Genomic DNA, 24,173 nt, shown 5'->3' with positions numbered 1-24,173 from the left:
TGACACCTGCAGGGCTCAGCCACAGCTCTTGGCTCAGAACCTGTGCTAAGGTGCTAAGGTCCCAGGTCTGAGCCTTTACGTTGCCGTAAGGGCTTAGGAGGGCTTTGAGGCACCACCAAGGCAGGGCAGAGTTGGACGGGGGTGTGGATGCACCTCAGGAAACATCACTCTCACTGGCCCTAAACGGCCTCTGAGTCTGGGCAGATTTAAACGGGCCGTTCCTGGTTCCTCCTCTGCACTGCATTTTTATCCCTGGCAGCCCTTACAACTGCGTTTATTAGCCTGGCCCACTGTCCCCTCCCCCTCTTCCTCCCCTGCCCCCCCGCCTCCTTCTCTTCCTCCTCCCCCTCTTCCTTCCCACTCCTCCTCTTCCTTCTCCTTCTCTCCTCCTCCTTCCCCCTCCCTCTTCTCTTCTTTCCCATCCTCTCCATTTTCCCCTGCATCCTTCTCCCCTCCTCCTCATCTTTATCAATCCCAACTCATTTCATACAAGGGGAGGGGGAGTGTGTGAAAAACTGGACCTGTAAGCATCTCTCAGGGAAAAATATTGGTAATTTTCAATTTTTTCTGACTCCTTTAGAAAGTACTTATTTATCAAGCAATGGGTACCATGCACAAAGGGGATGGTGAACTGCATGACGTACACTATACAGGGGGTCTCAGCATGTTCCGCCTGGCTATAGATGGCAGGGTGTGTGGGCACGGCCAGGGTTGGAGCTGTGCTGCCCAGACCTATGGTCCCAGCCATGTGTGGCCACCCAGCACCTGAGACGTAGCCAGGCCACACTGCACCATGAGTTAAAATATATCCCTGAGTGTGAGGACTTCATGGGAGAAGAACTGTAAACCATTTCATGAACAATTTTTATATGGATTCTATGCTTACATGACATTTGGGGTTTCTTAGGTTAAAGAAAAGACATGACATTAAAATGATTTCATCTGTCTCTTTCCTCATTTCCTGTGGCCACTAGAAGACTGACACTCCCATGCAGGGATTGTTTCTGCCTGGCTGTGCCACCTGGGGCTGCAGACCTGGTCTGCCCGGCTGTGCCACCTGGTGCTCCAGGCCTGGTCTGCCCGGCTGTGTCACCTGGGGCTGCAGGCCTGGTCTGCCCGGCTGTGCCACCATCTGGGGCTCCCGGCCTGGTCTGCCCGGCTGCACCACCTGGGGCTCCCAGCCTGGCTTTACTCTCCAGCTTCCCCACCATTTGCTACCTGGCCTCAGGCAGGCCCAGCCCAGCTCTGAGACTTAGTCCCTGTGAGAATGAAGATGACCCTTTGAGGGTCCTAAGCATGGGGACGGCTGCGCAAAGCCACGAGTCAGCAGGTGGGAGATGAGCGCTCTGCAGATGCCTGCCTGCCCCGGAAGGAGCCGCCGGCTGGGGCCTGTGGCAGGAGGCAGGAAGAAGGAACTTTGCACAGGAAGCGTCCAACCCGAGTCTGCAGAAGAGAAACCAGGTCTGCTGTCTCCTGAGGACAGGGCAGAGACTGCAGGTGGCTGCTGGCGTGGAGTCCCTTCCCCGGGAGGTGTCAGATGTGGTGGCAAATGCCAGTCCCAGGGCTTTCCTTCTCTACTGTCTCTAATTGTGCAGCCTCTGCTGGGGTTTATCAAGTAACACATGTGATACGCTTAACTGTGCTCCTCCCGAATCTCTATGTGGATGTCCTGACCCTCACTGCCTCACAATGGGACTGCGTGTGGAGACGGTGCCTTTAAATAGGCCATGGCATTAAGATGAGGTCCCACTGGAGTACGGTGGCCCTGATCCAACATGATGGTGTCCTTCTAAGCAGAGAATAGGACACAGACACACACAGAGGGACGGCCACTGGAGGATGCAGACAGAAGATGCTGTCTACAAGCCAAGGAGAGGCTGCAGAGGAAACCAACCCTTGGCACCTTGCTGTTGGATTTCCAGTCTTCTGGACTGTGACGGAAGAAATGTCAGTTATTTAAGCCATTCAGTCTGTGCCATTTTGTCATGGCAGCCCAAGAACTCATACAACATACAATGTAGACAATGCCTGCAAAGTTGCTGGCTCACAGGAGGCAGTAATACAGTGTTAGCACTGGTCTAGATAGAATTTGATGTGTGTGTGTGTGTGTGTGTGTGTGCGCGTTTTGTGGTTTTTTTTGAGACAGGGTCTCACTTGGTTGCCCAGGCTGGATTGCAGTGGTGTGATCATGGCTCACTGTAGCCTCAACCTCTCCAGGTTCAGGTGATCCTCCCACCTCAGCCTGCTGAGTAGCTGGGACTGTAGGCGCACACCACCACACCCGACTAATTTTTTGATTTTTTTTTGTAGAGATGGGGGGTCTCACTTTGTTGTCCAGGCTGGTTTTGAACTCCTGGGCTCAAGCAATCTGCCTGCTTCAGCCTCCCACACTGCTGGGATTCCAGGCGGGGGCCACCGCACCTGGCCTCGTTTGGTGTTTTGAACATGTAGTGAATCATCCCCAGGAAGCTCAGCGATCACCAGAAAACCCCACAGAGCAAGCCCACAGGTCAACAGATCCACAGCATTCAGAGAAAGCCCAGGGAGAAAAGCCACAAGCAGCCTGGCTAGGCACATGGCCACTGTTCTGAGCGCTTTTGACCCTCCCAAAGGTAACTGCCCAGCCCCTTTGATTCCCAATCCCAAAAAGGAGTGAATTCCTCAAAAAGGAGTGAATTCCTCCAGCAGCCAGTGAAGCCAAGTGTCTATGTCCTAAGGCCCAAAGACTGCCAGGCAGGCAGAGACTACCCGAGACAGGGTGTCCCTCTGTGGGTGAGTCTTGCCCCCTGCTCCCCTCCTGGCGTTGAGGCACGTCCCTGGGTTCTCCAGGGCCGCTGGTACCCTTTCCTTCTTGGGTTCCGCCAAGTTCTGTAGTAAGACGGAGAACCAAATACAAAATGGGCAGGGTGATAAAAAGCTGGTAAATTAGTGAGGCAGAACCATTTGGAAACCAAATTTCCCTGCAACTTAAAAAAAAACATAGGGAGTCAAAGGCAGAATAGGAGTTTCTTCGTTTCTGAGAAGCAGAGCTGTGCACTGAACCTGAGCCTGCCTGGAGGAAGTTACACTCCATCCACAAGAGTGAATCACGCATCAGGAGGGCAGGCTGCCCGCTCCTCTGATGGGCGGAGTGTTTCTCCCTGAATCTGACGTCTCCTGTTCTGACCCTCAACTGGCCCAGGAAGGCGGCTCAACCACTGGTGCCTGTGCCCCACATGATTGGACTAACACTGCAACTCCAGAAAAGTGTTTTTTTTCACCCATCAGAGAAATTCCACAGTTAACCTTTTAGTTTCTCTTCCTCTGACATCCTGCCGTGGCTTATTCGGGATGAGAGAGAAGCAAATTTCAAAGCCCTGAGTCACTGAGGGCAAAACTTGCAAAGGAGACTGGAAGCTCCTGCAGGCAACGGACGAGGCCTCCCCACCACCTCCCCAGCAGCCAACGGCACCCAAAGCCTGCTCAGAAAACTGAGCTTTTATGTGAAAAAGAAGTTAGGAAGTAGGTATGATTCATTTACTCTTTCGAACATCTGTGAGCCAGTTACGTGCTGGGGATGCTCCAGGCTTAGAGATGGAGGCATCAGAGAGAGGAAAGTTCCCTCCTTGATGTCGGAGGGGAAGAAGTCGGATGATTGGCAAATCACTACGGTGTGTATCAGAGCACTCAGCCGCAGGGCAGAGGAAAGAGGCATCAGGTGTGGGTGGGGAGGGGTGGAGAAGGTGGCAGCAGGGCGGGGAGGAGGTGGCCCTGAGCAGCCGGGTCTGGGCAGTGGGGCGGCTCTGCAGAGGCTGTGTGTGGGATGGACGGGCAGCCCCCGCTGCAGCTGCCCTCCCTGCTGACAGATCAGTAACCAGACCTGAAACTGACAGAAGCTTTCCTTGACTCTCTCCTAAGGGGGAAAATGACTCCCAGAATCACAGACAGAAATCCAGAGTGGTAGGCCACACGGCTGGAGCTCACGTCACGTTTCCTTTTGTGGTTCAAGTTTAAACGCTCTACTAAGCTATGCAGCATCACAGGGCATGTTCTTGGACGGGCATGAAATATTTCCCATCAAGTTTAAAGAAAAAACAAAAAGCTCTTCTTAAAACCACCTACAGGAATCAGAGTTTTAAATTTTCCAAGTTTTGAGGTTTTTTAAATGATCAGAACTTTAAACACGTGATTTCAGAAAACAAAAGCCTAAGTATGGGCTTTGCTATGGCTCAACAATCTTACTCTGATAGCGTTAAACAAATTAAAAACATATGTGGGTGTTTTACAGTGTCAAACAACAGGAAAGAAACTGTACACCACAGAGAGGTTCTTTGAAACTGGAGTTGCAAATCAGTCATTCTAAGACTTAAAATACCACTAGTGTTAACAGCCTAGAGATCTCTGAGCAGAGCTGTTTTTTCCACTTTCACTTTTAGCTGAAACTTAATCCTCCTGGTGCAGATACTGTATCCAAGCCATGTTCTTAATAAATTAGTAACTTAATACATTTATGGTCGTTACTGCTAATTATAACACTGACATTATCTGTGATACAGTTTAAGTACAGGCTGACTAACATAATGAGTCAACTCCCCCATTTGACACTGACTAGAACTATATACATATTTATAAAGTCAGTCTTTCTAAATCCTTAGGTAAGAAACTAAATACTGTTTATCACTTTAATTAAGATAAAATATACAGAGGAACAGTATATAGTCACCTATTCACCTTCCATGGATGATTTGAAAGCAAATCATGGAAAATTACTCATGTGGCTGACACAGAAATTGAGTTAAAGTACAAATCAGAAAAGGCCCCATTTCTTCCAAGTTTATTATTACTATTAAATAAAAATGCACTACAGACCACAGTGAAGAGGTCTGGAGACTGAAATTCAATTCCGTTCAATTCCGCGGACATTTCTAAAGCATTCCGGGTGTAAGTCGGGGATTCCGCTGACCCTAACCCTAACCCATCTTCCCCTGACCCTAACCTGAGCCCATCTTCAGCAGCTGGACATTCTAGTGCACCACATCTGCCGCAAGTTGGAGCAGACATAATTTTATGTTGAATTAAAGTACCAATGAAATGGAATAATTTCCCTTGGGGGAAAATATATATATTTAAAAAATAAAAAACGTTGAAAAATCAAAAGTATTTTTGCATCAGAGCAAAGGACTTTTATAATCTCTTCCCTCTCCGAGAACCTGCTGATACTTCTGGGACCGATCACACAGTGTGGACCAAGAGCAAGGGCCGCCCCATACAAATTAGGGTGGGTCCACAGTTCTGTGCACACTGGCAGGCTTACTCCTCACAATCTGAAATGATTCTCCAGTGCAGAGAGAGGAGTAGGCCGAGACACAGGCAGCTAGGACCCCTGGGCATTTGTGGGCCTTGTCAACATCACTGGATCATCTGTCCTGAGCGTCTCAGTGGGAAAAGGGTCCAGAACCCTGATTCAGGGCACCACAGGGGACCCAAAGGCAATGTAGAGAATCCGAATCGGACAGAGGAAGCCGATGCCTTCAAATAAGGCGGACAGTGGCCGAATGCCGCACTAGAAATACAAAGAAGATGAATTCTTACTAGCCAGAAGGATTCGAATGATGTTTAATTTGCAGTTTCCTGTTTGTTTAACTGTATTTTCCAAATGTTCTCTGATAAGGGTGAGGAAAGGGCTGTAGAGGAGCCGCCACTGGAAAGGCCAGTGACGGTGAGATTGAAGAAGGGCCGGAGCCAGAGGCTGAGGACCTTGGACTTTAGTTTGTGCTAAGGGCTTCCTGAAGTTCTAGAGGCAGGAGGGTGAATATGCAATCAATAGAGAAAAATCCTGGTAGCCAAAGTACAAGACACGTGGGAGCAGGAGGAACCTGGAACCTTGGCTCTGGAGCCTGCAGAGCTTTGAAAAATGCCCACGGCTGCATTGGGATCTGAGGAGGGCAGAGACCCTGGCAGGTCTGAAAAGTCTCTGGGAGATTCCAATACGCATTCAGGCCAGAGCATGACCCCAAAGCAAGGACAACTGGTGAGGAGCCAACTAGCCACACGCAGGAGAAAGGAGGGTATCGATTTAGGAGAGGTCCAAAGAAACAGCTCAAGTATTTCCTGTCGTTTCGCCACACCTCTGGGATTCAGTGTGAGTTCTTCCAGAACCAGACCAGAGTGAAAAGTCAGAGGCAAACTCCATGGTGGGTGAGAAGAAAGGAGTGGGACCTTAGTAGATGGAATTAGGTTTTTGAACTAAAAGAAAATCTGATGTGTTTCACCGTTCATGAATTGGTGTAAATTGTCATGCTCTTTCAAGCCAGTAGCTAATTAGAGAGAATGCAGTTTGGAAATACCTTTATCTAAAAAATAAAAATGTTAAAAAAAAAATCAAAAGTATTTTTGCATGAGAGCAAAGGAATTTACAGTCGCTTTCCTCTCTGAGAGCCTCTTGATACTTCAAGGACCAATCACACAACGTGGACCAAGAGGAAGGGCTGCTTTGTCTTCCTCTCCTCCTCATTTCCCTCTCTCTCTTTCTCTGTGTCTCTTTTTTCCTCCCTTTCTTTCTTCTTCCTAACTCCTTCCCTTCCTTCATTCCTTTATTTCTTTGCAAGGTCAGGACCTACCTATTGCCATGCAATCTTCCTGAATAAATTAATGATAATTAATCGTAGTAACAAGGGCCAGGCTTCCACCCAGCTGTCAGGGAAGAGTGTAGCAGCAAGAGCCCAAGCCCGTAGCCTCTGACACACCAAGGGGATTTGTGTTTAATAAGAAAACGACATGCGCATTTGTAGGATCAGCTCCTATCTTACCGTACTGGCCTTCTCGGTGTTTAATTCTCGTTTGCCTGCGTGGTTTCCCATCCTGAATGGATCGGCTCTTCCGAGGCTTCAGAGGCTAAAAGAGAAAGGGAAAGAAAGAGTTAGCCTGAAGTCTAGTGCTCTTCGAGTTTTCGATGTTGTTTTTCCATCAGAAAGACGCTCCTGTGAGAGAGAGAGATATATAATGCCCGTTTTTGAGAAGAGGAAACCAAGGCCCTGAAAACAGAAGAGACACGTCCAAGTCATCTTATTAACAAATGCTATCTTTCGATCCCATGCAAAGAGCTAGAAAACAGAACCGCACCAACATCCAAATTCTGTTCAGTAACACACTTCAACCCGTCTCAAGAAATCCTGCAGATCTGTGTATACGTACAGAAGTATCTGTCTATTCATCCATCATCCATCTGTCCATCCACACATATGTACACACACAATTACATCCCACACTCAGGTGTATTGTAATGAGATGAGCTGAGATGCCAGAAAGGTGCTGACATTCGTCTAAAACGAAAAGGTAGTAAGAAGCTATTCACGCTCACTGCTTTCAAGAAACCATGTGAGCACAGAAAGAGCCAACATCAGACCAAGGACAGCTTAACCGACAAGTGTCCAAAGAATCTGCAGAATTTGTAGGGAAGATAAAGTTGGATTTAAAAAGCATGTTACTCCTCATTTTTATTTTCTAACCCAAACCTTAGCAGCACATTTATGATTTTTCCCCAAGATATGCAAAGAATGGAAGAATCGAGCCACACCCATTCCAAGCAAACTGTTCCTTCCAGCCTTCCTGCGGGACGTAGCCTGGCCTTGGGGTCCCTCAGCTGAGGGCCACTGGAACCATCAGCCCAGACCTGGCAGCAGGTGACCAGAGTCTTTAAGGACAACGACATGTTTTCCATGATGGATGTATTCTTTTGCAAAAAGGTGTGACTACCCATTCTCCTGCAGAAACCAGGAACAGCTTTCCTTGAGAGGGAACACGATGAACCGTCTTCTGAACGTGGGGCGAGGGGACTCTCCAAAATAGTAGAGACGCCCGAACACAATGCAAATTGTGTTCCTCAAAAGTCTCTCTTTAGAAAAGAGAATTGCCCGACAGCCAAGCTTTTCCATCTCCCACGTTCCCGGGTCCCTTTCTGGTGGCTCAGGAGGACTGGTTGAGGACACTTTTCCGCAGGTGGGCAACCCCATCACCCCACAGCCGCTGGAAGGATTGCAGAGAAGAGAAGCAAACGCCTACAGCACAGTCGCCATCCCGGAGTCCGCCTCCCTCACTGTGTGGGAGACGACTAGCAGCCGACCACAGAGGGAAAACCCCACCTACCTTCATGATGTGTGATGGAAACTGGGGCCCGCCATAAGACTTCCAGTGAGGCACTCGCGCAGGGAGATTTAAAACATGTGTACTTGAAGCAACTTAGGTCAAAGTGCCCACAGATGATGCTCGGGGAAATCAAAGATGCCGTTCTAGTGATGATATGAACACAATCCACCTGCAAGAATCAGGTGCATTCCCCATGCTTCGCGGCATGAGAGTGAAAAAAATAATAGTTTGATATGTATGATTTTAAAAACGCAAGGCTACCTTTGCGGAGGATTTCGGTGTCCAGTGCGATTCTACCTTCCCAATTTATTTCAATTGGACAACCAAAAAAACCTTGAGGAGCAATCTTCTCATTGGGAAATGAGGGCTTGTTGCAGGTGTGGTGCCTTACTGGATAAGAGTGGGTTAACCAAGGGAAAGGCCAAACTCACCCTGTTCTTTTTTTAAGAAAGAATGGGTGTGTTCCTCGTGAGATGTTGCTTTGATCCCTGGGTACACAGGGGCTGTCATTCCCGTTCTAATTCTGGCTCTCTAATTCCATGTGGTGTTGTTTTAACTAAATATTAAGAGCTTGCAGGATGGACACACGTTATAGAATAAAAACACGTCAAATCTCTCTCAATACATCTTCCTGTTTAAGAAATGAGAAGTGGTCTGGCCAGGCGCGGTGGCTCAAGCCTGTAATCCCAGCACTTTGGGAGGTCGAGACGGGCGGATCACGAGGTCAGGAGATCGAGACTATTCTGGCTAACACAGTGAAACCCCATCTCTACTAAACAAACAAACAAACAAAACAAAACAAACAAAAAAATTAGCCAGGTGAGGTGGTGGGCGCCTGTAGTCCCAGCCACTCGGGAGGCTGAGGCAGGAGAATGGCGTAAACCCGGGCGGCGGAGCTTGCAGTGAGCTGAGGTCCGGCCACTGCACTCCATCCTGGGGACAAAGCGAGACTCCGCCTCAAAAAAAAAAAAAAGAAATGAGAAGTGAAACACAGGCAAAAATAGGTAACTGCCCTTAGTTAAGGCTGACAACTTGGACCTTCGGGAGCATTTTGCCTGTCCAGACATAAAGAGCCTGCCATCACCGGCTGTGTTCTCCAAGTGCCTGTTCCTGGCCCAGGCATCATCTCACCTCTGCCTCCTCGGAGCCTTCGCCTGCCCAGTCCCCTTCCTGTTCCCTGGCTCCATCCACCTGTCACCCTCCTCCTCCCATCTCCTCACGCTGGGACTAGGCAAACCCACAGGCAACACTCACTCCTTCCAGAAAACAGAGCTCCAAGGACTTGTCCCAAATCAGAATCACGTGGGACAGGTAAATCTTTTGGGACTTGCTGGTAGACAAAGAGAGCTATTTTGGGGCCAAGGGCTCTTGAACGCAGCTGAAATCTGCTCACAAGGTGCTGAACCGCTCCTCGGAGAGGGGCTGTGTTTCTTCCAAGTCAGTTTGTTCTGATCGATTGTTATCGTGCTTCACAGCACAACTCTAGGTTACGCCTGGGATGACTGATCTTAATCACGATTTAGAAAACTCAAGAATACTGGACACAGAATCGGTGAAAACAACTCAAGTCCAGATCAGACTTCTGAATATACCTCGTTGGATTTGACTACACAAGCCTACTTACTTGCATTTGACTGGCCTCTCAGATGAATATAAAGAATATTTATATGGATCACTGAGGGTGGGTTAATTCTAGCCTTCAATGCAAAATTTATAGACTAGCAGGAAAAGAAAGACAAGAGGAACAAAACGACAACTTGATGTGTGGGAGCCCCCATCAGAGCCCTTAATGGAAATGGCCCCTGAGCACCGGTAAGTGAGATGTGTCTCACGGCACTACGGTGGGAACGACAGAGCATCTGGCTGATAATCATGAGTGACTGGCAGTCTGCCTTATTAGCTTCTGACCCTGTCCCAGTCTGCCTTTTAGAGAAGAGCTCAAGAAGGATGACGCTCTCCCTATCACGGGGCTAAGAGCTCAGCCCGGCAGCTGGTTTCTGTAATGTGCTGAAAAGATCCATCTGCACACAAAAGCAGCTGCATGCTTGCAGGAGCTCTTTTTTTTTTCGTTTTTTGCAATTAATCAAATTGAGAGAGCCAGAGAAAAATTGGGTAAACATGTGAAAGGCTGCAAGGAAAGCCAGCTGACTCTGAAGCATCTCTGGGGTAATTAAAGAAGCCTTTGTAAACTAACAGAAAAGGAAAGAGAGAGAGTAAGAACTGAGCGAGAGCTGTGGGAGGGACGGACTTTCAGATTCCATCAGGACTGCTGAGACTTCTGGACTGGTATTCAGTTCTAGATCCGATTTCCAGCCCCTGGGATTACTGGACATTTTGATAATGTCTGTGTGATTATCAACACTTCGTGTTCCCTTGAGGGTTAACATTGGGCATAGGCAAAGTTAGTCATCCAGATTTACTAGGAAGCAGTCCACAGTTGTTAACTGTTAGGCTCTCATTTTTAATAATGTACATCTAAAGCAGCTTAGGCTACATGTCACCTTGGTGGAGCCATAGGATAATTCAGCATAGATAAAACTCATTAGCCTATCTGTGCAGGGAAATAGCTCCCAGCTGGGGAGCAAACACCTTGTTCCTAGGTATTTTACTGATTTCATTCTCTAGGTAGTTCTGACTTTCTACAGTGAAAATCAGGCAGGTGAGACCGAGGTCTCAATCCAGGTTCCATCTGGGTGACCCTGAACAAGACTCCACTTTACTGAGTCTAGGAGCAGGTGGGTGGCCATGAACCCTGACCCTGCAGGTCGAGAAACGCTTCCCAGGATAATATGTGGTGGATCACGTCCACCTAAAAGGTATGTCCAAGTCCTGACTCCAGGACCTGTGAAGGTGGCCTGGTTTGGAAGGAAGGTTTTGTAGATGTCCTCAAGTTACGATGAGGTCATCCTGGATTACAGTGAGCTCTAAATGCAATGACCGATGTTCTCACAAGAGAAAGGTGAGGGATCTTTTCTTTCTGTTTTCTTTTTTTTGAGATGGAGTTTCAGTCTCATTGCCCAGGCTGGAGTGCAATAGCGTGACCTCGGCTCACTGCCACCTCCACCTCCACCTCCGCCTCCCGGGTTCAAGCAATTCTCCTGCTTCAGCCTCCAGAATAGCTGGGATTACAGGTGCCCGCAACCACACCGGGCTAATTTTTTTTTGTATTTTTAGCAGAGATGGTGTTTCACCATGTTGGCCAGGCTGGTCTCGAACTCCTGACCTCGGGTAATCCACCCACCTCAGCCTCCCAAAATGCTGCAATTAGAGGCATGAAGCACTGTGCCTGACCAAGGAGAGGGAATTTTGGACATACATACATGGCATTTCACACAAGAAGAGACACCACGCACGATGGAGGCAGAGATTTGGAATGACATGGCTACGAGGCCAGGGACACCAGGGATTGCCGCAGCCACCGGAAGCTGGAGGAGGTGAAGACAGAGCCTCCTGCAGAGCTCCCACTCTGCCAACGCCTTGACTTTGCGCTTCTGGCCTCCAGGACGGTGGGGGTCTGCTTCTGCTGTTTCAGGATGCCTGCCTGTGGTGCCGCCTTGCAGCAGCCCTAGAGGGTAACATGCAGGGAAGTAGGAAGTAAGTGGAGACTTGCAGGATGCAGAAGGTGCAGGTGAAGGTGCTGAGGAGGGAAACAGTGTTCCGGGCAGAGGGCATGGCTGTGCAAAGTCCCTGTCGCCCAGATGCCGTGAGTGGAGTTTGAGTGTGGCATGAAGTGACCCAATAGAACAGAATCTGCCAATGCACGGGGTGCACTCCTGGGGAGGTGGGGGACTGACTTACACCACAGGACACAGACACTGCTCTTCGCCCATGTTGAACAGTGAGTCGATTCTGCCGATGAGCAAGTGTTCCAGAGGGTTGGGGCCCTAGAGGAACAACAACCCGCAAGCCTGGACTTCTCTGCAAAGGACACTGTCAAAACTCATCTGAGGCATCCATGTCTGTCCCAGAGCAAGCTTCCCTGAGACACTGGGGGGACCTAGGCTCCTGGCAGTTTTCAGGAGGCAGCCCTGGGCTAGGGGCTCCACAGGACTTGCAAGCAAAACAAATTCCAAAAACCCAATCTGCATTCCCCCATGTGAGAAGTGCCTGATAAGAAAGTAGCTTCTCTATTTCCTGGGATGGGGATTTTTGCTCTGGGGTATCCGATAATATTATTTGTAAACTAGTCATCACCATCCTTCCTTTTCTTCTGGTTTAGCAGATTCAAGGAGATTTATGGCACTGACTATCACTGCCTTAAAGTTATCAAAAATCATTTTAAAAGAAAACGATGGAATTACAGAAAAGTGGAGTTTATGGGAAAGCTGATTGTGGTCCCTTGAAGTGACTGCTTACAGGATCAGCTGACTTTGGAGAGAAGAGAAAGCCATTATTAGAATCAAGCAGCAAATTACTGGCTCTGGAGTTCCCAGCTTGCTACCCTATCACCTGTCTAAACCAAAGCAAAGCATTTTGTTCAAGGAGGGGCGGGAAGAAAAGGCAGATCAAAGAGTCGCTCATCCACGTGTCAGTCAGATGAGCATTTGAAATTTCCTGTGAATGCATCCACACGTTTATGACAGGCATGGTGTCCAGCTTTAGCAGCACTATGGAGAGTTACGAAATTCTCTGTGTAAAAATAGCGAGGTCATGAGGAAACCGCTCCTCCTGTGTAAGTCCTGACAAGCCACGCCAACACCGTCACGCTGGGACTGGCCTTTGGATGGCACGGGGAGGGCAGAGTCACGCAGGCACACGCGACACGCCCTTGCTCTGCGGCCGGTGGGATCCCTGGTGGCTTCGCAGTCATGTGGGGCTTAGTCATAGGAACACAGGTCAGGTCCTGCTGAGCCCCCTTTCCCAGTGTGCGGTGCGCAAGCCGCCCAACCCAGGGGCCGGCAGCTGGGACGGGGCGAGACGTGGGCCGCAGGGAGGAAGTGGGGAAGGCCTGGGGGCAGACGTGCCTGGGCGAGGGCCTTCCTATTCCTGCTCTCCCTGCCTGCTCTGAGGATGTGGGCCCTGTCCTCCTTATCTGTAAAGCCCTGATGGTGGATGTGGCTTCCTGGAGCTGCTGTGGAAACCACTGGTTAATATTTTACAGGTCGCTGGGTTACAAACTGTCAAGTCAGAGGAACACTACAAGCCAGTACCAGCTGATCCTCTGTAGTCACCTGTATGTCCCTCCTGAGCCGTGGCAGGGAGTGACGCCTTTGCCGATACCACCATCTGCAGGGTCAACATGACCCCGGGCCCTGGTCTTGGTAACTGGAGGAACCACACCGACTTCAGGCATTGCTCACAGCCAGAGCTGGTGTTAACAGAACGGGACAATGTTTGAATTCACCTGCAGAGGAACTCACACATTCCTTGCCACCAGGCACAATGGCTCTTGATAGTCTGTGTGTAGGGAACAAATGTGTTGGCCCGATGCTCAGGCCATGCGTACACATAAGAGCTGTCCTTTGGGTCTTGGCTAAAATAAACCGAATCTTCCTGAAAACACAGATTCCCATCACAGAGTCCATGATAGGAAAGACATTCAGCTCTGCTGCTATCATGGGGAAGTAGAGTGGTTGATCTGAAATCTCCAGATTCTAATCAAGGAGAAGAATGCTATGCTGTGGCCACAGACCCCACCACAGTCTCACAGAAAACCTGGCTCAGAGCCCATCTTCTGATCAGTGCCACACCTTCACATGGGTGTGCAGCATTTTACTGGGTGTCTGCCTTTCAGAACCTTCTGGAATTTTCCAGAGCCTCCAGATTCTAATAAAGAAAAAGAATGCAATGTGTGGTCATTAATCTCACCATGGTCCTGCAAAAGAACTGGCTCTGAGCTGATCTCCTAAGGGGCCCTAAGTCTTCACATAGGTGTGTGGTTATTTTACTGGGCAACTGCCTTTCAGAACCTTCTGGAATTTTCCAGAGCCCTCCAGGTTCTAATCAAGGAAAAGAATGCAATATGTGGTCATTAACCTCACCATGGTCTCACAAAAGACCTGGCTGTGAGCTGATCTCCTAAGGGGCCCCATGTCTTCACATGGGTGTGCAGCATTTTACTGGGTGAGTCCTTAACTTTGCAAGACACATTAGAAAGACAAAGGACGATAGCAAGTGACAATTATATTTAAAGAAAAGGAGGGCGGGAGACACAGCATGAGGCAGAATGATACATTGAACAGAACTAGATTTGGGCTCAGGAAAGCTTGGGTAGCAGCCCAGCATCGATGGGGTGCTTACTATGGGCTAGGTTCTCATGGAACGGGTCAGAAGTACAGTTTCTTAGTCCTGTCTACTGTATGAGGAGGCAAGTGCTATTATTATGCTCCCCACTTTACGGATGTTGAAACTCATGAGGTTTAGAAAGACGGAGTAATGCGTGACCAGCCTGGCCAACACGGCAAAACCCCGTCTCTACTAAAAATACAAAACTTATCTGGGTGCGGTGGTGCATGCCTGTAATCCCAGCTACTCAGGAGGCTGAGGCAGGAGAATCTCTTGAACACAGGAGGCAGAGGTTGCAGTGAGTTGAGATCGTGCCACTGCACTCCAGCCTGGAAGACAGAGCGAGACTGTGTCTCAAAAAAAAAAAAAAAAAAAAAAAAGGAAACCCAAGTAACACACAAGTCCACACAGCAGGGCCTGGCACCAGCATCAACAGGTCGGAGCTGCGCTGTGCTCCTGGCTGCTACGTGGTTTGTGACTTCACCAACCTGACGACCTGGTCTTTGGTTTCTTGATGCTTGAAGTCCTGGATTTCTTATGAAAAAGACCTCCATCAACAGGCTAGAGGGCGCTTTCTCCTTCATGTCACATGTATGCTCTGAAGACTCAAAATATATTAATAACCCCATAACTCATTTCCTTCTACATGAAAACTATCACAGAGCAACAATAAATTATGAAGCACTATAGGAATGTGTCATTAAGTGAAGTATCTTTTAAAGCTCTGTCATTAAAAATGGCATTTAAATGAATGATTCAATAATAAACACCCGGCATGCACGGTGTATGTCACGAACGTAAGACTGCCACTGAGCCTGCATTTTGAACTTGAGCTTTTCGAGTGTTTTCTGCATGACGTTAAATTTCCACGTGATGTTTTTGGGCCTAAAAAGACCAGTATCCTTTCAAAAGGCAATGATTTATTATTCCTAGGTAGAGGCCTTTTAATTTACGCCCACATCAAAATCAAGATTATCCAGGAAGGCTTTTCACAAGGGGTAAAGAACAGGGTTTGAAAGATGCAAACACATTGGCAGAACATAGTCACAGTTTCGTGGCTTGCCTGATAGATTGTGACGGTCCTGAAATTATTATAAAGTGTCTGAACTATTGATACTTCTCCAGAATTCCAGTATCTATGGATGGGTAATTTCCTAGTTGGCCCTGATCTAAGATTTTGAATGAGGTAGGTAACATCCAGAGACTGCACAGAACCTCTGAGCAGCGGGTTGGAGTGGGATGGGGGAGAGTGGGTTGGGGTGGGATGGGGGAGAGTGGGTTGGGGTGGGATGGGGGAGAGTGGGTTGGGGTGGGATGGGCGAGAGTGGGTTGGGGTGGGATGGGGGACAGTGGGCTGGGGTGGGATGGGTGAGAGTGGGTTGGGGTGGGATGGGGGACAGTGGGTTGGGGTGGGATGGGGGACAGTGGGTTGGGGTGGGATGGGGGACAGTGGGCTGGGGTGGGATGGGGGGACAGTGGGTTTAGGAGCTGGATGCCTGTGTCCCACCCTGTCCCTCCCTTAGGGTGGATTGGCCTCAGCCAGACTGCTTGGTCTCTCTGAGCTCCACCCACCACCCTTAAAACATGGGCTGGATTCTGGGGGCTTTGCACCTGGCAGTTGGCACAGGACAGGTCTGTTCAGGTTTTAGCACAGTCAGCCACGATCTGTGAGCTGCTGGTTTGGATTCTTCCCACTGGAGGCCAAGTCCAAGACGAGATGCAGGAAATCTCCTGTGTGAGTGTCGGCCCTGTGCGTGGCACCAGGGTTCACAGACAGAGACAGGGCGGAAAGCTGGATTCTAACACACAGGCCACCCCCCACACCCACACTCCACAGACACCACACAAACACACCCCACAGACACCACACACGCACCACACACACACACTCCACAGACACCACACGCACACTCCACAGACACCACACGCACACTCCACAGACATCACACACACACACACACACACACCACACACACACTCCACAGACACCACACACACACACACCACACACTCCACAGACATAACACACACACCACACACACGCACACACTCCACACACACTCCACACCCCCCACACACTATACACACATCACACACACGCACACACTCCAGATGCCACATACACACCACACACATCACACGCCTCCCCAACACACACTATATGCACACCACACGCACCCTCCACAGACACCACACACACGCACACACTCCAGATGCCACACACACACCACACACATCACACGCCTCCTCAACACACACTATACGCACACCACACGCACCCTCCACAGACACCACACACACCCTCCAGACACCACACGCACGCACACACTCCAGATGCCACACACACACCACACACACACTTCACACCCCCACACACTATATGCACACCACACACACACCACACAGACACAGTCACACACACCGCACACCCATGTACACACACTACCACATGTGGTGCTCCTTCCTGCTGTCCCAGAGCACTGCAAGGACACACTCCCACCACCCTTGGCTGTGGTAGCCGGACGCTGCCTGGCAGACACACTTTCCCTTGCACCCTCCGCGAGGGAGGCTGACGGGGGAAAGTGAAGGCCACAGTTGGTCCCACAGGTCCCCGAGCTGGAGCTGGGGCAGCCATGGCTTGGAGCTGGGTGGTGGAGGTGTCACTTGCCCCAACCCAGAACAGGCAGGGGCTCGGGGACCTGGAAGCCTCAGGAGAGGGCCTGAGGTGTCCTGGAAGCCACCAGGACCCTGTGAGGTGCTGAGAAGAGCCACTGTGTCACTGCCCGGGCGTTCTGCTTCCCCGTCCCCACGTGTACTGCATCACCACCCTCGCCACAGGACAGCAAGCCCACCTGGGTCTCTGTCTTACCACTGTGGTGTCCCCAGGACCTGGCGCAGTCCACAGCACATGGCAGACACGTGGTACATGGCAGGCACACAGCACACAGTAGGCACACAGCACCCAGCAGGCACACAGCACACAGTAGGCACACAGCACCCAGCAGGCACACAGCACACAGTAGGCACACAGCACCCAGCAGGCACACAGCACACAGTAGGCACACAGCACACAGCAGGCACACAGCACACAGCACACAGTAGGCACACAGCACCCAGCAGGCACACAGCACACAGCAGGCACACAGCACACAGTAGGCACACAGCACCCAGCAGGCACATAGCACACAGTAGGCACACAGCACACAGCAGGCACACAGCACCCAGCAGGCACACAGCACACAGTAGGCACACAACACCCAGCAGGCACACAGCACACAGTAGGCACACAGCACCCAGTAGGCACACAGCACCCAGCAGGCACACAGCACACAGCACACAGTAGGCACACAGCACACAGTAGGCACACAGCAAGTGCTTGACAAATGCCTGTCAAGTGGATGAGAGAACAGCAAGGGAAGTGCTGGCTCTTCCCTCTTACCCCAAGCCGCGCCCACACAGCTCAGCACCCTCCATGTGCGTCTGGAGAAGAGACCACCTGGTGAGCCCCAGGGAGCTGAGCGTAGGAGCCAGGACTGAAGGCTCCTCCCAGAAAACGGAAGCCTTGATTCTGGAGGAACAAGGGACACCCCAAGAGAAGTGTGGGTGAGCCACTGGAGGAAATGGGGCTTGGCACCAAAGTTGGGGTGCTGGGGACGAAGGGACACAGAGAAAGTCACAGTGGTCATGGCTGTGGACCCAGCTGCCTTCCCTGAGCTTGAGGCTGAAGCTTCAGATGCGAAGCCCCCAGGAGACAGATGGCCCTGGGGTGGGCACGGGAGAGGCCTGGGCGCAGTGGGAGCAGCTGCAGTGGCCCAGGCCACCCCAGGTGACCCTCCTCCAGGGCAGACCCCCAGTGTCTCCCGAGACAGAGCAGGACCTGCAATCCAGGAAGAGCACAGCTGTGCTCAGCCCACGAAGCACCAATCCCACCTTGTCTCAGGTGAGGTATGCTAAAGGGTTCGCTCTTGCTTGGTGCGAGCATTCTTCTGTGAATCCATTACGGGTCTCAAAGTCCTCATGCAGGGAACACACGCTCCTGTAGGCTTCCTCCCAACACTGGTAAAATAGAAACCTCTAAAATCAGGTCAGCCCCCCCAGCATCGGGTGCAGCTGTGACCGTCACGGCCAGGTGACCTCAGACATGCTACACACACCTGGGAGGCCGCAGGGGGCAGCTGTGAAGTGGGGCTGTGACGCCCAGAGGCACTCAGGCATTCAGACCCAGGACAAGGACCTCAGCGTGGGGTGTTTTTCTTCCTTTCAGGAAGCCCCCCAGGCACTGATTTGGGCCCGAGCTAGGCCTGCTTGAAGGAATGAATGAATGATGAATGAATGAATGCCCTCTGCCTGGCTTCTCCCTGCCAGTTTTTATATCTGGCTTTCTCTGGGCCTCCAGACTGTTTTACAAAATACACTGTTAGTCACAAGGTCTATCACACCAACAGCAGAAAATTCCAGAGAGAGTGGCGAGAAAAGTTCACCCAAGAAAAGGATGGGGAAATATTGGGATTTGGAAAACCATGTTACTGACCTTCAGAGCTGTCCTCTGAGCACAGGTGTCATGGTAATTAAGTGTCACTCCATCGAAAGAGGTCAGGAATAAACCTCTGTGGGTGGAATCAGGGTAAATTTTTCAAATTCCTCTTCTACACATGTTGTAAAAACAAACGAAGTTGAATCTACAAGATTCAGGACTCCGTGAGGATCAAGTCATACAAAAACACCGCTGGGACCTTTTCTCTCTTCTTGAGCAAATCTAGTTGTTTTGTTTGTTTTTGAAATCGTGTGAAACGTAATCCATGTTTTAATGTACCTCCCATTAAAATTGAAGGTTGGGCACAGTGGCTCACGCCTGTAATCGCAGCACTTTGGGAGACCAAGTGGGAATAACCCAGGTGTTCGAGACAAGCTGGGGCAACATGGAGAGACCTTGTCTCCACAAAAAGTAAAAATAAAAAAATTAGCCTGGTGTGGCAGTGTGTGCCTGTCTGTGGTCCCAGCTACTTGGGGAGATTGAGGTGGGAGGTCGTTTGAGCCCCAGAGATTGAGGGGTCAGCGAGCCATGATCACACCACTGCACTCCAGACTAGGTAACAGAGGAAGACTCTGTCTCAAAAAAAAAAAAAAAAAAAAAAAAAGACTTTTACTGTAAGTTCCCATAATACGGTTTATTTTGGTGTTGCTTTCTAGCTGTCTTAGTATTAGGACTCCTTCCTATGAGGCTTTAACCCTGACATTTCACATACATTTAAACATGCATGTTTAGGAAGGCTGTTGCCAGGCCTCAGCTCTTCTGAGTCCTCCCACCCTGCATACACCAATTTTCAATCACTAGTCTGAAAGGAATAAGGCGAGCTTTTAATATCTTGCTTAAATCCTCCTCTCTTCAAATATGTCTTGACATATGAAAATAATGACAGAATAAAAGAATCATCATCTCCCTTGTAAAATCACAACACCTTTCACACGGCAATCTAAAATGATATATTGAGGCTGTCCACAAACGCGCTATGCCTGTTTCTGAAATACAACTGATCCTCTTTGTGTTTCTAGAAAGACAACTGTAGCTGGTGTTCGCACTTCATCCATCTCGCTCTCAAGTTATCCCAAGGTTGTTACATTTTCAGATAGTCGAAAGAACCAGAATAAAAACAGACCACACTGCCTGCCACAAACCCACGTAAGTAAGAGAAACCTAGCTCCTAAAATATGTGAGAGTCCTTTTTTTTTTTTTTTTTTTGGTCAAATTACTGAGTTAATTTATCTGGTAATTTCAGGCAACAATTTAAGCTGAATAAATCATGCCAGGTCTTTAGCTTCTGATTGGTGGAGAACAGATTTAGACACATGACTTCTGGAAAATAATAGGCTTTTGCTGTGGATCAGTTGGATGACGATTAGTGGAACTGGTAGAATCCGCCTCTTAGTTTATGCAACAAGTATCAGGGACTGTGCACTATGGTAGACATCAGTGGGGGCTAACACATATTTTAACAGTTTTCCAGAACAGAAGTTTGCAATGTAGCATTTAAGACCCTTAGAAACAAAACACTACCAAAACTGGAGAAGACACAGCCATGTTTTTGGAAGCTGTGCAAGGAAGGAGACAGCTGAGAAACAAGGGCAAGGAGGCGACTCCAGAAAGGAGTGGTCTATGCCAATGATGAGCTGGGAATCCCAGCTCGAGTCTCAGCTAGAGTCCCGAGAAGTCTCCCAGACGGGCAAGCTGGGAGAAGCTCAGGCAGCTCCCGGGACAGTGGAGGCCAAGTGGGAAGTGAACTGCGGCACCGAAGACACCAAAACGTTACAGTATATTTTCTTTCTTTCTTTTTTTTTTTTTTTTAATGAGACGGAATCTTGCTCTGTCACCCAGGCTGGAGTGCAGTGGCGCAATCTAGGCTCACTGCAACCTCCACCTCCCAGGTTCAAGCAGTTTTCCTGCCTCAGCTTCCCAAGTAGCTGGGATTATAGCTGCCCACCACCACGCCTGGCTAATTTTTGTATTTTTAGTAGAGACGGGGTTTCACCATGTTGGTCAGGCTGGTGTCGAACTCCTGACCTCAGGCGATCCACCCGCCTTGGCCTCCCAAAATGCTGGGATTACAGGTGTGAGCCACCACGCTCTGCTAGTATATTTTCCATTCAGTATAATTCTGCCAGTTCTAGTCATCATCATCCAGCCTACTCCTCTACTGGGCGCAACCCCCTTCTTTAGAAACTCCGTGGCATTTTGTATACATGGCAGGGTATTGGGCAATTATTTTCCCTTGGGAAATTACTTGGGAACTTCTAAGTTTCCTAACAAAACTATAAGCACTTGGAGGGCGAGAACGACATCTACTTTCTCTTAATGTACCTGAAATGGACAGTATGGTATTTTTGTACAGAGTAGACACCAAGGAATTTTTAAAAAGTCATGGTACATTTGCTGTATGTGAGGAGCCTGCAACATAGTTCTATAATTTTTTGCTTTGACAGCAAGTTTAGCAAACATGTTAGCTTTCAACTATTCAAGAAAGATGAAGAAAATGAGTATCCATAAACATTCCACATCAGATGAAGACTCATGCAGGATATAAAATGTTACTCTCTATATATATAATGCATCAAAAATACATGATGCAAATAAACTGTCAACAAAAAGCTTTAGTATCAATTAGTTATTCTTTCTAATGCAAATTCAATGTATCAGTGAAACATGAAGGACTTCCTGATCACATGAAAGTACGCATTTGAGAGCTTGTGTGTGTCTATTCAGAGGAGCCCTATCGACCTGGAAACACCGAGGCACTGTCTGTTTCCTTCCTTCACTTACAGCAGTGATCCTGAGTTGATAGGGAGCTCATTAAAATAAGTATTCCTGGGCCCGTCCCCAAGACGGTGATGCCAGGGCGGGCCTAGGACTCTGCATTTAATTTGAATTCTCAGTGTAACGTGTGCAGGTGGGTGAAGACCACATGAGCCAGCTTGTCCCCTCCCCTGGTGAGCAGGTCAGGGGGCCACAGCAGATGCTTGGCTTGGGAGTTGGGCTTCCAGCCACCAAGCCAATTCCATGCCTGCTAGGACTCTAAACTGATCCAGGTAGCTTCGTTTTGTTTTCAGCATGTGTTGACCTCTGGAGCTTTAGGTTTCTTAATCAGGCTCCAGGTGAAAAGCAGATCTGAGTGGAGCCTTTCTCTGTCTCTCCGGGTTGGTGGTCGGCCAGGAAGCAGCCTAGGGCACCTGCACGGAGTCTGCGGGTAGAGCTGCCCTGAGCTCCATCCCTTCCCAGCACGGGGCATTGTGCTCTCGCCTGCAGGGCGGCTCGGTATACCTTCCTACCTGGAAGGAGCAGGGCTCTCTGGGAACATCCCATGTCACCCGATGCCCCCAAAGGCGGGGCCGCAACACCAGCAGTTCCCTGAGCCCCTGAGAAAGCTCCCGTTCTCCAGCCTCCTGCCTCCCCCTCATCTCTGCCTCCGGGTCCTTCCTTTCCATGTTCTATCTCCTCTTTATTAATTGCCTTTTTATATATTTTATAGGTGGTCGCTAATGTAAAATTAAACAGGTAAATTGGTTAATCACTTACTATGAATAAAACTTCATTTTCTTTCTTGACCTTTGGAAAATGGGTAAGCTGAATGTGAATCCCTTGACTCTTAAAGAAAGTGAATTGATGTAAACATAAATCGCTAGAATAACTCTTCTGGCCACCATGCCTCCCCCACCCCCGCCCCTGTGCTGGACTCCTTTCTTGGGGCTCAGTAGCTGCTGTGGTCGCTGCCTGCACCACCTTCCCCAGCTGCACCCCTGGAAACAGCGGTTGGACACCGGGCAGCTGGGGCCATACTGGCCTGGGTGCCTTCTCAGATGAATTCGGAGGGGACAGGAGAGGAAAGGAGCAGAGGCTCCCTCGGGGCCAATGGGGGAGAGCCCACCCACCGGAGATAGGAGATAGGGCTTTGGGGACTTCCTGAGGCTGTTGAGTGGGCAGCCACGCTGCACCTGCAGAGTTTCTAAGCCAAGTCGCCTGCAGAGTGACAGGAAGTGGGGCCCCGGCGTGCCGGCCTCTGTCTGAATCATACTAGACTTCTCTTAGAGGCCCCGCTCATTATAAATCCTGACAGGCAAGAAGGAAAAAGGGCTGGATGCCCATAAAAATTTTGTTCCTTAAATCTTTTCAGATTTAGCTAGATTCTCATGGTTCTTCTTCAAGTCATTGGCTCAAGAGTGAGGTTGCAAACACCCTGTTAATCCCCAGGCTTGTGCTAAATCCAGCCGACTCCTCTGAGGTCCTGGCTCCTGCCCATTTCTGCATGCTTCTCTTTTCAGATCACTCTCTTTATCCTCCCTTTCTGCACGTATACTGCTTGAACAAATGACGAGGAGGAGGGAGAGACTGTCTCGCCTGCCCTTTCTTCTTCCTCTCCTTAGCCTTCCTTGTCACTGTTGTGCTCTTACCAAATTTCAGTAATTTCACCTCCACACCTACTTTCAGATTCCTTTGTGAGGCCTTCTAATCTTCTCTAATGCTTCATTATCACTGGTGTCATTTCCCCCTAAACTTTCCATCAGTTTATTTATTGCTAATATAAATTACTAATTAGTTCAAACATATTAAAAAGCACAGATAATAATCTACAAGACAGCTGGTTTGTCCTTTTCATCAAAAAACGTAACACATTCTGTTATTTGTATAAAACCTCAAAATATTTTTAAGAAATAAAACCATACAGAGACAGCCAATCCTCTCCCCTCCCCGAGGTTAGAAGACAACATGACTTGGCATGGCTCCTATATATCATATAATCCCATGTAATCACAACCACATGTAGTGTTCTTTTGCGTATCTGAAAATTTTAAATAAATAGAATAATACTATATGTATTCATTTGCAGTTTGTTGGTTTCCATTCAACACTGTTATTTAGAATTTTGTCCATGTTGATACACAAAGTCTGGGTAGTTTATTTTAACTGTCATAAGTAGATCAGAGTATAAATCTATAGCCTTACTCATGGGGAATTAATGTGTTTCCCTCCTTTTCTTTGTATCAAAACATTTACTTGACAAAATATGTACACCTAGTTCAGAAGTGCTGAGAGGGAATTCATAGCCTGAAATACTTATATTAGAAAACAGGAAAAGTCTCAAATCGATAATCTTAAGATCTAATTCAAGAAACTAAAAAGAGCTAAATATACACAAAGAAATATATACAAAGAAAGTAGAAGGAAGGAAATACCCAAGAAAGAAATCCCCAGGCCCACATGGTTTCACTGGAAATTTCCACTAAAACAGTTAAGGAGAAATTTATGGCAATTTTATATAACCTCTTCCAAAAGT

General features: G+C 48.9%; 1 protein-coding gene across 4 annotated transcripts in view; it reads right to left on the bottom strand.

Annotated features, from left to right (window-relative positions):
• The window catches only part of MBP (myelin basic protein), a 152,906-nt gene that overhangs the window by 121,887 nt on the left and 6,846 nt on the right, over window positions 1-24,173 (bottom strand). For all 4 annotated transcript variants that reach the window (XM_005586396.4, XM_005586397.4, XM_015439600.3 and 1 more), the window contains exon 2: window positions 6,789-6,873. In XM_005586396.4, coding sequence (XP_005586453.1) covers window positions 6,789-6,839 — 51 coding nt within the window. In that variant the 5' untranslated portion in view covers window positions 6,840-6,873. The remainder of the gene's footprint in view (window positions 1-6,788; window positions 6,874-24,173) is intronic.

Source organism: Macaca fascicularis, chromosome 18 (assembly GCF_037993035.2).
Source record: "Macaca fascicularis isolate 582-1 chromosome 18, T2T-MFA8v1.1".
Lineage (NCBI taxonomy): Eukaryota > Metazoa > Chordata > Mammalia > Primates > Cercopithecidae > Macaca > Macaca fascicularis.
This window is presented reverse-complemented; position numbering and strand designations above follow the sequence as displayed.